At 71.1% G+C, this 16,496-nt stretch overlaps 1 protein-coding gene across 1 annotated transcript in view; it reads left to right on the top strand.

The window, feature by feature from the left end:
- Window positions 1-6,136: 6,136 nt before the first annotated feature.
- Window positions 6,137-16,496, top strand: part of SLC30A4 (solute carrier family 30 member 4) — a 22,597-nt gene continuing 12,237 nt past the window's right edge. The window contains exons 1-2 of the mRNA XM_048519753.1: window positions 6,137-6,726; window positions 7,661-8,130. Of these exons, the coding sequence (XP_048375710.1) occupies window positions 7,831-8,130 (300 nt within the window). The 5' untranslated portion in view covers window positions 6,137-6,726; window positions 7,661-7,830. The remainder of the gene's footprint in view (window positions 6,727-7,660; window positions 8,131-16,496) is intronic.

Raw genomic sequence — 16,496 nt, 5'->3', positions numbered from 1 at the left:
GGGTGCGGACCCTGAGTTCTGAAGCCGCTCATTGGGAGAAGGGGCGAGTCCCTCGCTCTTACGAAGACGCTGATTGGCTGTCGCAACCGTCCATCTCGACTACAAAGTTGAAGAGAAGGAATGGCCCTGTGGGAAAGAGGAAGATGGAGGGGGGGTTGTGGTGGGATAGAAGAGCTGTGCAGTCGTATGCTTACACAAGGGGTGTGTGTGTGTCGTTGTGTCATGTGTGTTCCAAAGCTGAGACACCCGTTCTCTGCAGAAGGGATGTATGTCATTGTGTCATCCATGATGTCATTGTGTCATCCATATTATCTGCAGTGTTATTGGGTCATCCATGTCATCTGCAGAAGGGGTGTATGTCATTGTGTCATCCATATTATCTGCAGTATGTTATTGTGTCATCCACGTCATCTGCAGAAGGGGTGTATGTCATTGTGTCATTCATGATGTCATTGTGTCATCCATATTATCTGCAGTGTTATTGGGTCATCCACGTCATCTGCAGAAGGGATGTATGTCATTGTGTCATCCATGATGTCATTGTGTCATCCATATTATCTGCAGTATGTTATTGTGTCATCCACGTCATCTGCAGAAGGGGTGTATGTCATTGTGTCATTCATGATGTCATTGTGTCATCCATATTATCTGCAGTGTTATTGGGTCATCCACGTCATCTGCAGAAGGGATGTATGTCATTGTGTCATTCATGATGTCATTGTGTCATCCATATTATCTGCAGTGTTATTGGGTCATCCATGTCATCTGCAGAAGGGGTGTATGTCATTGTGTCATCCATATTATCTGCAGTATGTTATTGTGTCATCCACGTCATCTGCAGAAGGGGTGTATGTCATTGTGTCATCCATGATGTCATTGTGTCATCCATATGATCTGAAGAAGGGATGTATGTCATTGTGTCATCCATGTTCCAAAGCGGAGATATGTTCAACAGAAAGATGATAGTAGGGATGTATAGTCCTCCGCTACAGAACAAATCATGCTGGATCTTCTTTATTGTATGATGCCCCTCCTGGGTTTTCGTGCCTACCTAGTCCTGCTTCCCCCATCCGTTTGAAAGTTGTTCAATGAACGATAAATGCTCTTGTATCAAAGTATCATGTTCAATAATGCGCAAAATAATGATTTTGACAAAGGCAGCATGTAAAAATGAATGATAGCTCTCATATTCATTTGGGACTACATCTCAACTGACTGTACTATAATCTCTCTGTGGAACAGAATATAGGAAAGAAAGAAAACCTGTTTATCAGAGATAGGCTAGAGTCTGTTTCATAGCTGGAAAGTATCTGAAAGCAATCCTTATAATTTTATAGCTTGAACAGTGAAATACACAGGAACCAATTAATATAAACATACATCAACAGAGCATTGGCATGGATGCTCTATATGTTTAACTGTACTCATGTGATACATTTTCCTTTCCCAATAAATTTGATATATAAAATATGCATATAATAATGTGCAAATTGTGTATGTGTGTAAATATATGTATGTTCATGAGGAAGGTATAAACATAAATTCCTGCCTTTATTTAAAACCAGGCTAAAGAACTGATATGTTGTTAAAAGAAATGGCAGCTGGCAATTAGAACTGAAGAAGACATAATTCTTGGATATATCTTGTTCATGAAAAATCAGCCTTTCTGAGACTTTCTCCCATATAAAAATATGTACATTGCAGCATTTAATGGGTTCCATGTCCTGTCTCCAAACTGTCAGAGTTCCTACTGCTACAGAGAACAGACAGGACATCCTATTCTTAAACTGAATATGACCATAAATTTATCTGCCATGAATCTTTTAAAACTGCAGTATCTTTAAGAGCAGCGTTATCTGCAGAAATCAACAGCTGAAATCCCTGAGTGCATCATGGGTATGAATACTGACCATTTAAGTTTAGCTACTAAAGGTCCCGGATTAGATGGAGTCGGATAAAACCATGGCACCTGGCCAATCTTATATTCTAAGCCTAGGAGAAATGGTGAGTTAGTGATCCGAGAGCCCACATCCTGATACAGGGCCAAATAGATCCACTAGCGGCTTCTTCAAACATCTGAGTGGCTTTGAGGTCAGTTACATTAATCACCATAACAACGTATCGGCTAGCGTTCTGATTGTCACATACAGAAAATTAATTATTTTATTTCATAGACTCCTTGGAATGCAGACCTTAAAAAGTTTATAAACGAACTGCACGAAAAAGATGTCATGAGGAAGTGCAAAAAGTGGCAGTACCGTTCTTTAAGTTCAAAAGAAACCATTTGTTTTACTGAGGGAGGAATGGTCAACAGTTCATCGAGGAAAAACAGGAAGAGCAGTGATGCAAATCTTAAATATTAAACTTTGATTAAAATAAATTAAGCTTTTCCCAAGTCATTTATCTTTTGCAGCTGCTGTTAGCTTGTTTTTGCAGAAGTTTCATTACATTCCATGGGATTTGAAAGAAGTCTTGCAATTCTATACAAATTTAGGAGTAAATTTAATTGGTCACAGTGGAACTGACTTCCAACATGCATAGGATCTGCTAGTTGCAACTGTGCATAGATCTACAGACTTCCTAGGAAGGAATATAAGTACAAAATTTTCCTCCAGTTATAGAATTGGGTTTGATTATTGGTACCTGAGGGCCAAATCACACCTTATGCAGAAGATCTGCTGGATCCCTTAATATTTTATAAAAAATAGTTAGGAAGGAGAGGAAATTGGATTGGAGAGGTGGGGGCGGGGGATCTGTTCCTCCAAATTTGCTTCAAAGCTGCTATTAGTTTCTTTGAAAAACAAAGAAAACTATCCCTATTGTCATGAAAAAAAAAGAGAGCCAGCATGGTGTAGTGGTTAAGAGTGAGTGCACTCTAATCTGGAGAACCAGGTTTGATTCCCTGCTCTGCCACTTGAGCTGTGGGGGCTTGCCCTGTGGCATAAGAGTCCCCAGTTTCATTGCCTTTCATGCACAGAAAAAGGTGGCAATTCTGTACTGGGTCCAGGAATCTACGGTGTCTAGCAAGGCAAACAATCCAAAGAAGATAATGTGCTGATGTTGTGGGCTTTCTGGGCTGTGTGGCCGTGGTCTGGTAGATCTTGTTCCTAACGTTTTGCCTGCATCTGTGGCTGGCATCTTTAGAGGTGTATCACAGCCCGGAAAACCCACCACAACCAGTTGAATCCGGCCGTGAAAGCCTTCGACAATACATTGTGCTGATGGTTTGCCCAGGTGGTCAAAAAAGTCAAAAGGTGGTTGAGTTAAATCTTTGAATCCAACCTCTCTTCCTCCATAATTCCTGCTGTGTTCTTCTTCCAGCTTGGTTTGTCTTGTCTACAAAAAGTCAGGATCCAGTGATGGAAATGGCTGCACGAGAAGAGAGGTGAGTAATAGCAAACAGCCAGTTGGCCCTCAGGTAAACCTGGAGAAGGTTCGGCAAACAGGCTGTTCTTGTTCATTTTCATGCTGTTTATTTTTTTTACCTCCTAACTGTGTTATTCTAACAATGGTTCCTTCTTAGCATATAAAAGGTGTCTTGCACTTATTTGTATTGGCAGTAGCCACAAGCTTATGTGAAATAATATAGCCAGTGAACACCCCATGAGCCGTTTCAAACAGATCCGATGAACTTTGCTGGAGAACCGTGACTCTCACCGTGATTGTGTTGTTAGGTCTCGGACCCTTAAGCCAATAAACGGACTCTGAAGTATTGGTCCGTAGTATTTATTGAGTAGGCATTGAAGCACCACACAGATAAAGTCTGTTCTGATGAAGCTGGTGTTCACAGTCCCCTTTATTCCCCCTCCCATTTTCCTGAGAGTTTGTGAAAAACTGCCTTTGGAGCTAAGGCACTCCAAGGCCGGTGGCAGATAGCAAGAGAAAGCCACCTGGCTTCCTGCCCCACGAGATAACAAATGTAACATAGTTCCCATGGGGCAGGAGGACCAGGGGAAGCCTAGTTGTTTAGAAGCATGTGAAGCCAGAAAGTAAGGATCAAGGAAAGAACGCGCAGATGGCAGTGGATACATACCGTGTTTCCCCGAAAATAAGCCCTACCATGATTTTTCAGGATTTTTGCAGGATGCTTAAAATATAAACTCTCCTCCAAAAATAAGCCCTACCGGTAGTTACAGATCACAATCGCGGATAATGCCCTCTGCTTCCTGCCAATGAGGATGCAGCTTGTGTCACACATGAAGGGGGAAGCAACGGGTTGCCAAGAGCCCATCTCAATGAATTGTGATGGTACCATATTTCCCCAAATATAAGCCCTACCCCGAAGATAAGCCCTAATGCATCTTTTGGTGCAAAAATTAATATAAGACCCTGTCTTATTTTCGGGGAAACATAGTATAACAGGCTGGTTACATATATCTTTCTAGCAGCAGCAATTTGTTATTTTAAGCGGTTGCACAATTCTGGGAATGTATCTCAGTCACCTAGCTAGCATCCCCCGACAGGTGTGGGATTCTGTAACAACTAGTCAGCACATTTTTCTTGCTGTCTTGCTTTCTTTCCCCAACATCTTTAATTTGAATGTCTGCTAATCATCCAACATCCACTGCAAAACCTTCTCTACCCAAGTTTGTGCTTCTGGCTGCAAGAGAAAGCTGCAGCTATAGTGTGTGGCTTTTGAATTTATTTTTGTACCAAGAATGGACTGCAGTTGGGCCTTCCTTTCTGGCCCTTGATTGGGACGTCTCCTGTTTGAGGGAATGACATTGGCAATTCACCCAAAGGGACACCTCTTTCAGTATCAGTAAGACTTTATTGTAGAGCCATAGGCCATTACAATATTAAAACATATAAATCAACATAGTTTACAATAAAAGATAGTTTACAATAAAAGATTTACCAACTGAGAATAAAATATATAGACCCTCAGTTCTGCTCAATTCACCTTCCCAATGTATCTGAGCTAGAATCCAACATATCTCGTGCAAATTTTGGTCATACTGTTTCCTTCCGTATAAGATCAAATCTTTGAGGCTGCCAGTGCAAAAAGGCCAACCTTATAGGAGATATAAGGATCCGAATCTGAGAGAAGAAGGTATATTTTATCTGCATCAGAGCATACCTGGGGCGTGGATAAGCTAAGAAGGAACTTGGCCCTAGGCTCATCCTACAAGGGGCAGTTCAACACATAATGAGGTAGATTCTCTACTTATAGTTTGTTGGCATTGAAATCCGGTTGATTTCAGAGAGGGAGAGTGTGACACTAGTGGCTGTGTAAATGGACTTAGACCAGGGGTAGGGAACCTTTAATACTCAAAGAGCCATTTGGACCCGTTTTCCACGGGAAAAGAAACACTTGGAGCCGCAAATAATTTTTGACATTTAAAATAAAGATAACACTGTATATATTGGCTTTTTTTTTACCTTTTACTCCGCTCATTCTGAGAAGTGCATGGATGCGTCTGCCCTGCTGCCTGCAGGGTGGGCAAGGATGGGGCCAGCAGCTCGGCCTCGCCAGCCCCCGGGAAAGCGCCCGCACCACTCAAACGGGGCGGGCGAGAGGGGAAGCCCGCGGCGCGGCCAGCTGTGGGCAATTGGTGCGCCCGCCCTGCTGCCTGCAGGGCGGGCAAGGATGAAGCCGGCAGCTCGGCCTCGCCGGCAGCCGGGAAAGCACCCACCCCGCTCCAATGGGGCGGGTGAGAGGGGAAGCCCATGGCGCAGCCCAACCGGCCATGGGCAGTTGGTGCGGCTGCCCTGCTTCCTGCAGGGTGGGCAAGGATGGGGCTGGCGGCTTGGCTCGTGGAGCCGCAGTGCAAGGGCAGAAGAGCCGCATGCGGCTCTCGAGCCGCAGGTTCCCTACCCCTGACTTAGACTATAAGTGATGGACTAATTTGATCTGGCACATTATACTTCCCCAGCCAATGTGGGCCAGCAAGTTGCAATTAGAGGTTAGGTAACGATATGGCCGAAGCCTGAATTTTTCATCCTTTGTATCTAATTAGGTAGGTTAACTCCACTACCCTGATACATTCCAGCTAAATAAATAGGGGTGCACAGCTGGAAGGCATCTGGCTTCCCCTGCCTCCCCCGAGTCCTCTGTTGCCTACAATTCCCATGCTGCACCGTGGCTGGAGTCCATGCTTCCCATTTAACCCTTTCCTCTCCCCGGCCTCCTTTGCTGCAGCCCTCTGGGGCTCTTTCGTTGTTCATCCCGCCTGCCCTTGTGCTGCTGGTCCGGGGCTCAGGGGCGCTGCCGGGATGCAGCTCTCAAACCCTCGCTCGCTTTTGCAAACAAAGGCTTGGCGGGAGGGAGCTCAGATGTTGTTTTAGGAAGGGGGAGGGACGACAAGCAACACCCCCCCCCCTCTTCCCTCATTTGGAAGCCTCCTCTCTCCCTTTGCAGAGGCGCAGGCGCATCCCTCGGCCACCAACTCTGCCTTTGCCGCCGCTGGGCAGGGGTGGGCGGGCGATGGAGCAGCCCCGGGCGCGCCCCGCGAAGAGCCGGTCGGGCCGCAGCGGCCCCTTTGCAAAGGGAGGAGGAGAAGGCTGATGAATATGCAGGAATGCCTCCGCTGCCGGGGAAGCCCACGCCCTCTCCTGCTCCGCTGCCAGCCATCTGGCCGTGCCTAGAGCCCCTTCGCCTCTGGAGAGAGCAGAGCGCGCACCCATTCCCGGGGCTGCTTCTTCCTCCTCGCCGGCCGGGCGCTGGGGGGGATGTCCTGAGGAGCGGGGTCCCCTGCACGCGGCCGAGGGCTTCCCCGGGCACAGGTAAGGGCCCCGATCCCCGGCCCGCCTCCCTCCCTCCCTCCCTCTGCGTGCTGTTCCGGAGGAACGCAGCTCCGAGGTCTGGTGGCGGGCGCCCGCCCCGAGGGATGTGGCGGCGCTTGGCCGGCCACGCTGCTGTCGTGTCTGGTTCTGGATGGGGAGAGAGGCCAGGTCCACCGGGAGAACCCTTTGTCCGCCCGGCGCCTTTGGGAATGGTTCGTGGGCGTGGCGCTCGCCGAGGTCTCTGCCCCGAGGCACTTACAGATAACCTTTCAGTAAAGGCGTTGGAGGAAGAAGAAGGAGAGTTTGGATTTATACCCCCCCCTCCAGTGGTGGGATCCAAAAATTTTAATAACAGGTTCCCATGGTGGTGGGATTCAAACAGTGGCGCCCTGAACACAGGCACCTCAAGTCCCTATTGGGCAGGGAAGTTGCTTTAGTAACCCCTTCTCGGCACTCAGAAAAAAATAGTAACCACTTCTAGAGAAGTGGTGAGAACTGGTTGGATCCCACCTCTGCCCCCTCATTCCTGTAAGGAGACTCAAAGGGGTTTACAATCTCCTTGCCCTTCCCCCCTCACAACAAACACCCTGCGAGGTGTGTGGGGCTGAGAGAGCTCTGAAGAGCTGTGACTAGCCCAAGGTCACCCAGCTGGCCTGTGTTGGAGTGCACAGGCTAATCTGGTTCCGCAGATAAGCCTCCACTGCTCAAGGGGCAGAGCGTGGAATCAAACCCAGTTCCCCAGATTAGAGTGCACCTGCTCTCAACCACTACGCCACTGCTGCTCCTTAGGAAGAGGAACAAATGCAGCTCTAAACTTTCGGTAGCTCACGATGAAATTGCTCAGGCTGTCTTTAGACAGACAATATAGTGTGTGTGTGTGGGTGTCTTAATTTGTTCCTGTAGGACTGACTGCCCTCTGTTTTGCATGTTTCAGCATTGGTTGGTTGGCAGATTTCACTCGGGCCTTGACCCTCCTGGATGAGAAATGACCTGAAGGGACAGGGGCATGGAGCGGCCTGACCTGCGAGGGGACGTAGCTTGAGAAGAGAGACCTGTAGCTAAGCACCGCTGGTGCCCAGCTGTGTCCTTGGCTGGCAGCCTGCTATGGCCCGCTCCAGCCTCTGGAGCAGTCTCAAGTCCCTGCTGAGGAAGAAGGAGGACCCCTTGTTCTTGAATGACTCCAGTGCCTTCGACTTCTCGGACGAGGCTGGAGATGAGGACTATCCCAGGTTCAACAAACTGCGCGTCGTGGTTTCCGACGACGCCCCCGAGGCCGTGGTGGACACTTCGGCAAACGGGGCGCACTTGGGACCCCATTCCGACGACTCCTTGCCGGATAGGGACGCTGCTTCTCAGAGGGATCCTTGTAACAATTGCGACAAACAGAGAGAACTGTTGAAACAGAGGACCCCCCCCCCACCCCCCCCCCCCCCCACCCCCCCCCCCCCCCACCCCCCCCCCCCCCCACCCCCCCCCCCCCCCACCCCCCCCCCCCCCCACCCCCCCCCCCCCCCACCCCCCCCCCCCCCCACCCCCCCCCCCCCCCACCCCCCCCCCCCCCCACCCCCCCCCCCCCCCACCCCCCCCCCCCCCCACCCCCCCCCCCCCCCACCCCCCCCCCCCCCCACCCCCCCCCCCCCCCACCCCCCCCCCCCCCCACCCCCCCCCCCCCCCACCCCCCCCCCCCCCCACCCCCCCCCCCCCCCACCCCCCCCCCCCCCCACCCCCCCCCCCCCCCACCCCCCCCCCCCCCCACCCCCCCCCCCCCCCACCCCCCCCCCCCCCCACCCCCCCCCCCCCCCACCCCCCCCCCCCCCCACCCCCCCCCCCCCCCACCCCCCCCCCCCCCCACCCCCCCCCCCCCCCACCCCCCCCCCCCCCCACCCCCCCCCCCCCCCACCCCCCCCCCCCCCCACCCCCCCCCCCCCCCACCCCCCCCCCCCCCCACCCCCCCCCCCCCCCACCCCCCCCCCCCCCCACCCCCCCCCCCCCCCACCCCCCCCCCCCCCCACCCCCCCCCCCCCCCACCCCCCCCCCCCCCCACCCCCCCCCCCCCCCACCCCCCCCCCCCCCCACCCCCCCCCCCCCCCACCCCCCCCCCCCCCCACCCCCCCCCCCCCCCACCCCCCCCCCCCCCCACCCCCCCCCCCCCCCACCCCCCCCCCCCCCCACCCCCCCCCCCCCCCACCCCCCCCCCCCCCCACCCCCCCCCCCCCCCACCCCCCCCCCCCCCCACCCCCCCCCCCCCCCACCCCCCCCCCCCCCCACCCCCCCCCCCCCCCACCCCCCCCCCCCCCCACCCCCCCCCCCCCCCACCCCCCCCCCCCCCCACCCCCCCCCCCCCCCACCCCCCCCCCCCCCCACCCCCCCCCCCCCCCACCCCCCCCCCCCCCCACCCCCCCCCCCCCCCACCCCCCCCCCCCCCCACCCCCCCCCCCCCCCACCCCCCCCCCCCCCCACCCCCCCCCCCCCCCACCCCCCCCCCCCCCCACCCCCCCCCCCCCCCACCCCCCCCCCCCCCCACCCCCCCCCCCCCCCACCCCCCCCCCCCCCCACCCCCCCCCCCCCCCACCCCCCCCCCCCCCCACCCCCCCCCCCCCCCACCCCCCCCCCCCCCCACCCCCCCCCCCCCCCACCCCCCCCCCCCCCCACCCCCCCCCCCCCCCACCCCCCCCCCCCCCCACCCCCCCCCCCCCCCACCCCCCCCCCCCCCCACCCCCCCCCCCCCCCACCCCCCCCCCCCCCCACCCCCCCCCCCCCCCACCCCCCCCCCCCCCCACCCCCCCCCCCCCCCACCCCCCCCCCCCCCCACCCCCCCCCCCCCCCACCCCCCCCCCCCCCCACCCCCCCCCCCCCCCACCCCCCCCCCCCCCCACCCCCCCCCCCCCCCACCCCCCCCCCCCCCCACCCCCCCCCCCCCCCACCCCCCCCCCCCCCCACCCCCCCCCCCCCCCACCCCCCCCCCCCCCCACCCCCCCCCCCCCCCACCCCCCCCCCCCCCCACCCCCCCCCCCCCCCACCCCCCCCCCCCCCCACCCCCCCCCCCCCCCACCCCCCCCCCCCCCCACCCCCCCCCCCCCCCACCCCCCCCCCCCCCCACCCCCCCCCCCCCCCACCCCCCCCCCCCCCCACCCCCCCCCCCCCCCACCCCCCCCCCCCCCCACCCCCCCCCCCCCCCACCCCCCCCCCCCCCCACCCCCCCCCCCCCCCACCCCCCCCCCCCCCCACCCCCCCCCCCCCCCACCCCCCCCCCCCCCCACCCCCCCCCCCCCCCACCCCCCCCCCCCCCCACCCCCCCCCCCCCCCACCCCCCCCCCCCCCCACCCCCCCCCCCCCCCACCCCCCCCCCCCCCCACCCCCCCCCCCCCCCACCCCCCCCCCCCCCCACCCCCCCCCCCCCCCACCCCCCCCCCCCCCCACCCCCCCCCCCCCCCACCCCCCCCCCCCCCCACCCCCCCCCCCCCCCACCCCCCCCCCCCCCCACCCCCCCCCCCCCCCACCCCCCCCCCCCCCCACCCCCCCCCCCCCCCACCCCCCCCCCCCCCCACCCCCCCCCCCCCCCACCCCCCCCCCCCCCCACCCCCCCCCCCCCCCACCCCCCCCCCCCCCCACCCCCCCCCCCCCCCACCCCCCCCCCCCCCCACCCCCCCCCCCCCCCACCCCCCCCCCCCCCCACCCCCCCCCCCCCCCACCCCCCCCCCCCCCCACCCCCCCCCCCCCCCACCCCCCCCCCCCCCCACCCCCCCCCCCCCCCACCCCCCCCCCCCCCCACCCCCCCCCCCCCCCACCCCCCCCCCCCCCCACCCCCCCCCCCCCCCACCCCCCCCCCCCCCCACCCCCCCCCCCCCCCACCCCCCCCCCCCCCCACCCCCCCCCCCCCCCACCCCCCCCCCCCCCCACCCCCCCCCCCCCCCACCCCCCCCCCCCCCCACCCCCCCCCCCCCCCACCCCCCCCCCCCCCCACCCCCCCCCCCCCCCACCCCCCCCCCCCCCCACCCCCCCCCCCCCCCACCCCCCCCCCCCCCCACCCCCCCCCCCCCCCACCCCCCCCCCCCCCCACCCCCCCCCCCCCCCACCCCCCCCCCCCCCCACCCCCCCCCCCCCCCACCCCCCCCCCCCCCCACCCCCCCCCCCCCCCACCCCCCCCCCCCCCCACCCCCCCCCCCCCCCACCCCCCCCCCCCCCCACCCCCCCCCCCCCCCACCCCCCCCCCCCCCCACCCCCCCCCCCCCCCACCCCCCCCCCCCCCCACCCCCCCCCCCCCCCACCCCCCCCCCCCCCCACCCCCCCCCCCCCCCACCCCCCCCCCCCCCCACCCCCCCCCCCCCCCACCCCCCCCCCCCCCCACCCCCCCCCCCCCCCACCCCCCCCCCCCCCCACCCCCCCCCCCCCCCACCCCCCCCCCCCCCCACCCCCCCCCCCCCCCACCCCCCCCCCCCCCCACCCCCCCCCCCCCCCACCCCCCCCCCCCCCCACCCCCCCCCCCCCCCACCCCCCCCCCCCCCCACCCCCCCCCCCCCCCACCCCCCCCCCCCCCCACCCCCCCCCCCCCCCACCCCCCCCCCCCCCCACCCCCCCCCCCCCCCACCCCCCCCCCCCCCCACCCCCCCCCCCCCCCACCCCCCCCCCCCCCCACCCCCCCCCCCCCCCACCCCCCCCCCCCCCCACCCCCCCCCCCCCCCACCCCCCCCCCCCCCCACCCCCCCCCCCCCCCACCCCCCCCCCCCCCCACCCCCCCCCCCCCCCACCCCCCCCCCCCCCCACCCCCCCCCCCCCCCACCCCCCCCCCCCCCCACCCCCCCCCCCCCCCACCCCCCCCCCCCCCCACCCCCCCCCCCCCCCACCCCCCCCCCCCCCCACCCCCCCCCCCCCCCACCCCCCCCCCCCCCCACCCCCCCCCCCCCCCACCCCCCCCCCCCCCCACCCCCCCCCCCCCCCACCCCCCCCCCCCCCCACCCCCCCCCCCCCCCACCCCCCCCCCCCCCCACCCCCCCCCCCCCCCACCCCCCCCCCCCCCCACCCCCCCCCCCCCCCACCCCCCCCCCCCCCCACCCCCCCCCCCCCCCACCCCCCCCCCCCCCCACCCCCCCCCCCCCCCACCCCCCCCCCCCCCCACCCCCCCCCCCCCCCACCCCCCCCCCCCCCCACCCCCCCCCCCCCCCACCCCCCCCCCCCCCCACCCCCCCCCCCCCCCACCCCCCCCCCCCCCCACCCCCCCCCCCCCCCACCCCCCCCCCCCCCCACCCCCCCCCCCCCCCACCCCCCCCCCCCCCCACCCCCCCCCCCCCCCACCCCCCCCCCCCCCCACCCCCCCCCCCCCCCACCCCCCCCCCCCCCCACCCCCCCCCCCCCCCACCCCCCCCCCCCCCCACCCCCCCCCCCCCCCACCCCCCCCCCCCCCCACCCCCCCCCCCCCCCACCCCCCCCCCCCCCCACCCCCCCCCCCCCCCACCCCCCCCCCCCCCCACCCCCCCCCCCCCCCACCCCCCCCCCCCCCCACCCCCCCCCCCCCCCACCCCCCCCCCCCCCCACCCCCCCCCCCCCCCACCCCCCCCCCCCCCCACCCCCCCCCCCCCCCACCCCCCCCCCCCCCCACCCCCCCCCCCCCCCACCCCCCCCCCCCCCCACCCCCCCCCCCCCCCACCCCCCCCCCCCCCCACCCCCCCCCCCCCCCACCCCCCCCCCCCCCCACCCCCCCCCCCCCCCACCCCCCCCCCCCCCCACCCCCCCCCCCCCCCACCCCCCCCCCCCCCCACCCCCCCCCCCCCCCACCCCCCCCCCCCCCCACCCCCCCCCCCCCCCACCCCCCCCCCCCCCCACCCCCCCCCCCCCCCACCCCCCCCCCCCCCCACCCCCCCCCCCCCCCACCCCCCCCCCCCCCCACCCCCCCCCCCCCCCACCCCCCCCCCCCCCCACCCCCCCCCCCCCCCACCCCCCCCCCCCCCCACCCCCCCCCCCCCCCACCCCCCCCCCCCCCCACCCCCCCCCCCCCCCACCCCCCCCCCCCCCCACCCCCCCCCCCCCCCACCCCCCCCCCCCCCCACCCCCCCCCCCCCCCACCCCCCCCCCCCCCCACCCCCCCCCCCCCCCACCCCCCCCCCCCCCCACCCCCCCCCCCCCCCACCCCCCCCCCCCCCCACCCCCCCCCCCCCCCACCCCCCCCCCCCCCCACCCCCCCCCCCCCCCACCCCCCCCCCCCCCCACCCCCCCCCCCCCCCACCCCCCCCCCCCCCCACCCCCCCCCCCCCCCACCCCCCCCCCCCCCCACCCCCCCCCCCCCCCACCCCCCCCCCCCCCCACCCCCCCCCCCCCCCACCCCCCCCCCCCCCCACCCCCCCCCCCCCCCACCCCCCCCCCCCCCCACCCCCCCCCCCCCCCACCCCCCCCCCCCCCCACCCCCCCCCCCCCCCACCCCCCCCCCCCCCCACCCCCCCCCCCCCCCACCCCCCCCCCCCCCCACCCCCCCCCCCCCCCACCCCCCCCCCCCCCCACCCCCCCCCCCCCCCACCCCCCCCCCCCCCCACCCCCCCCCCCCCCCACCCCCCCCCCCCCCCACCCCCCCCCCCCCCCACCCCCCCCCCCCCCCACCCCCCCCCCCCCCCACCCCCCCCCCCCCCCACCCCCCCCCCCCCCCACCCCCCCCCCCCCCCACCCCCCCCCCCCCCCACCCCCCCCCCCCCCCACCCCCCCCCCCCCCCACCCCCCCCCCCCCCCACCCCCCCCCCCCCCCACCCCCCCCCCCCCCCACCCCCCCCCCCCCCCACCCCCCCCCCCCCCCACCCCCCCCCCCCCCCACCCCCCCCCCCCCCCACCCCCCCCCCCCCCCACCCCCCCCCCCCCCCACCCCCCCCCCCCCCCACCCCCCCCCCCCCCCACCCCCCCCCCCCCCCACCCCCCCCCCCCCCCACCCCCCCCCCCCCCCACCCCCCCCCCCCCCCACCCCCCCCCCCCCCCACCCCCCCCCCCCCCCACCCCCCCCCCCCCCCACCCCCCCCCCCCCCCACCCCCCCCCCCCCCCACCCCCCCCCCCCCCCACCCCCCCCCCCCCCCACCCCCCCCCCCCCCCACCCCCCCCCCCCCCCACCCCCCCCCCCCCCCACCCCCCCCCCCCCCCACCCCCCCCCCCCCCCACCCCCCCCCCCCCCCACCCCCCCCCCCCCCCACCCCCCCCCCCCCCCACCCCCCCCCCCCCCCACCCCCCCCCCCCCCCACCCCCCCCCCCCCCCACCCCCCCCCCCCCCCACCCCCCCCCCCCCCCACCCCCCCCCCCCCCCACCCCCCCCCCCCCCCACCCCCCCCCCCCCCCACCCCCCCCCCCCCCCACCCCCCCCCCCCCCCACCCCCCCCCCCCCCCACCCCCCCCCCCCCCCACCCCCCCCCCCCCCCACCCCCCCCCCCCCCCACCCCCCCCCCCCCCCACCCCCCCCCCCCCCCACCCCCCCCCCCCCCCACCCCCCCCCCCCCCCACCCCCCCCCCCCCCCACCCCCCCCCCCCCCCACCCCCCCCCCCCCCCACCCCCCCCCCCCCCCACCCCCCCCCCCCCCCACCCCCCCCCCCCCCCACCCCCCCCCCCCCCCACCCCCCCCCCCCCCCACCCCCCCCCCCCCCCACCCCCCCCCCCCCCCACCCCCCCCCCCCCCCACCCCCCCCCCCCCCCACCCCCCCCCCCCCCCACCCCCCCCCCCCCCCACCCCCCCCCCCCCCCACCCCCCCCCCCCCCCACCCCCCCCCCCCCCCACCCCCCCCCCCCCCCACCCCCCCCCCCCCCCACCCCCCCCCCCCCCCACCCCCCCCCCCCCCCACCCCCCCCCCCCCCCACCCCCCCCCCCCCCCACCCCCCCCCCCCCCCACCCCCCCCCCCCCCCACCCCCCCCCCCCCCCACCCCCCCCCCCCCCCACCCCCCCCCCCCCCCACCCCCCCCCCCCCCCACCCCCCCCCCCCCCCACCCCCCCCCCCCCCCACCCCCCCCCCCCCCCACCCCCCCCCCCCCCCACCCCCCCCCCCCCCCACCCCCCCCCCCCCCCACCCCCCCCCCCCCCCACCCCCCCCCCCCCCCACCCCCCCCCCCCCCCACCCCCCCCCCCCCCCACCCCCCCCCCCCCCCACCCCCCCCCCCCCCCACCCCCCCCCCCCCCCACCCCCCCCCCCCCCCACCCCCCCCCCCCCCCACCCCCCCCCCCCCCCACCCCCCCCCCCCCCCACCCCCCCCCCCCCCCACCCCCCCCCCCCCCCACCCCCCCCCCCCCCCACCCCCCCCCCCCCCCACCCCCCCCCCCCCCCACCCCCCCCCCCCCCCACCCCCCCCCCCCCCCACCCCCCCCCCCCCCCACCCCCCCCCCCCCCCACCCCCCCCCCCCCCCACCCCCCCCCCCCCCCACCCCCCCCCCCCCCCACCCCCCCCCCCCCCCACCCCCCCCCCCCCCCACCCCCCCCCCCCCCCACCCCCCCCCCCCCCCACCCCCCCCCCCCCCCACCCCCCCCCCCCCCCACCCCCCCCCCCCCCCACCCCCCCCCCCCCCCACCCCCCCCCCCCCCCACCCCCCCCCCCCCCCACCCCCCCCCCCCCCCACCCCCCCCCCCCCCCACCCCCCCCCCCCCCCACCCCCCCCCCCCCCCACCCCCCCCCCCCCCCACCCCCCCCCCCCCCCACCCCCCCCCCCCCCCACCCCCCCCCCCCCCCACCCCCCCCCCCCCCCACCCCCCCCCCCCCCCACCCCCCCCCCCCCCCACCCCCCCCCCCCCCCACCCCCCCCCCCCCCCACCCCCCCCCCCCCCCACCCCCCCCCCCCCCCACCCCCCCCCCCCCCCACCCCCCCCCCCCCCCACCCCCCCCCCCCCCCACCCCCCCCCCCCCCCACCCCCCCCCCCCCCCACCCCCCCCCCCCCCCACCCCCCCCCCCCCCCACCCCCCCCCCCCCCCACCCCCCCCCCCCCCCACCCCCCCCCCCCCCCACCCCCCCCCCCCCCCACCCCCCCCCCCCCCCACCCCCCCCCCCCCCCACCCCCCCCCCCCCCCACCCCCCCCCCCCCCCACCCCCCCCCCCCCCCACCCCCCCCCCCCCCCACCCCCCCCCCCCCCCACCCCCCCCCCCCCCCACCCCCCCCCCCCCCCACCCCCCCCCCCCCCCACCCCCCCCCCCCCCCACCCCCCCCCCCCCCCACCCCCCCCCCCCCCCACCCCCCCCCCCCCCCACCCCCCCCCCCCCCCACCCCCCCCCCCCCCCACCCCCCCCCCCCCCCACCCCCCCCCCCCCCCACCCCCCCCCCCCCCCACCCCCCCCCCCCCCCACCCCCCCCCCCCCCCACCCCCCCCCCCCCCCACCCCCCCCCCCCCCCACCCCCCCCCCCCCCCACCCCCCCCCCCCCCCACCCCCCCCCCCCCCCACCCCCCCCCCCCCCCACCCCCCCCCCCCCCCACCCCCCCCCCCCCCCACCCCCCCCCCCCCCCACCCCCCCCCCCCCCCACCCCCCCCCCCCCCCACCCCCCCCCCCCCCCACCCCCCCCCCCCCCCACCCCCCCCCCCCCCCACCCCCCCCCCCCCCCACCCCCCCCCCCCCCCACCCCCCCCCCCCCCCACCCCCCCCCCCCCCCACCCCCCCCCCCCCCCACCCCCCCCCCCCCCCACCCCCCCCCCCCCCCACCCCCCCCCCCCCCCACCCCCCCCCCCCCCCACCCCCCCCCCCCCCCACCCCCCCCCCCCCCCACCCCCCCCCCCCCCCACCCCCCCCCCCCCCCACCCCCCCCCCCCCCCACCCCCCCCCCCCCCC

This window comes from Sphaerodactylus townsendi, linkage group LG17 (assembly GCF_021028975.2).
Source record: "Sphaerodactylus townsendi isolate TG3544 linkage group LG17, MPM_Stown_v2.3, whole genome shotgun sequence".
Classification (NCBI taxonomy): domain Eukaryota; kingdom Metazoa; phylum Chordata; class Lepidosauria; order Squamata; family Sphaerodactylidae; genus Sphaerodactylus; species Sphaerodactylus townsendi.
This window is presented reverse-complemented; position numbering and strand designations above follow the sequence as displayed.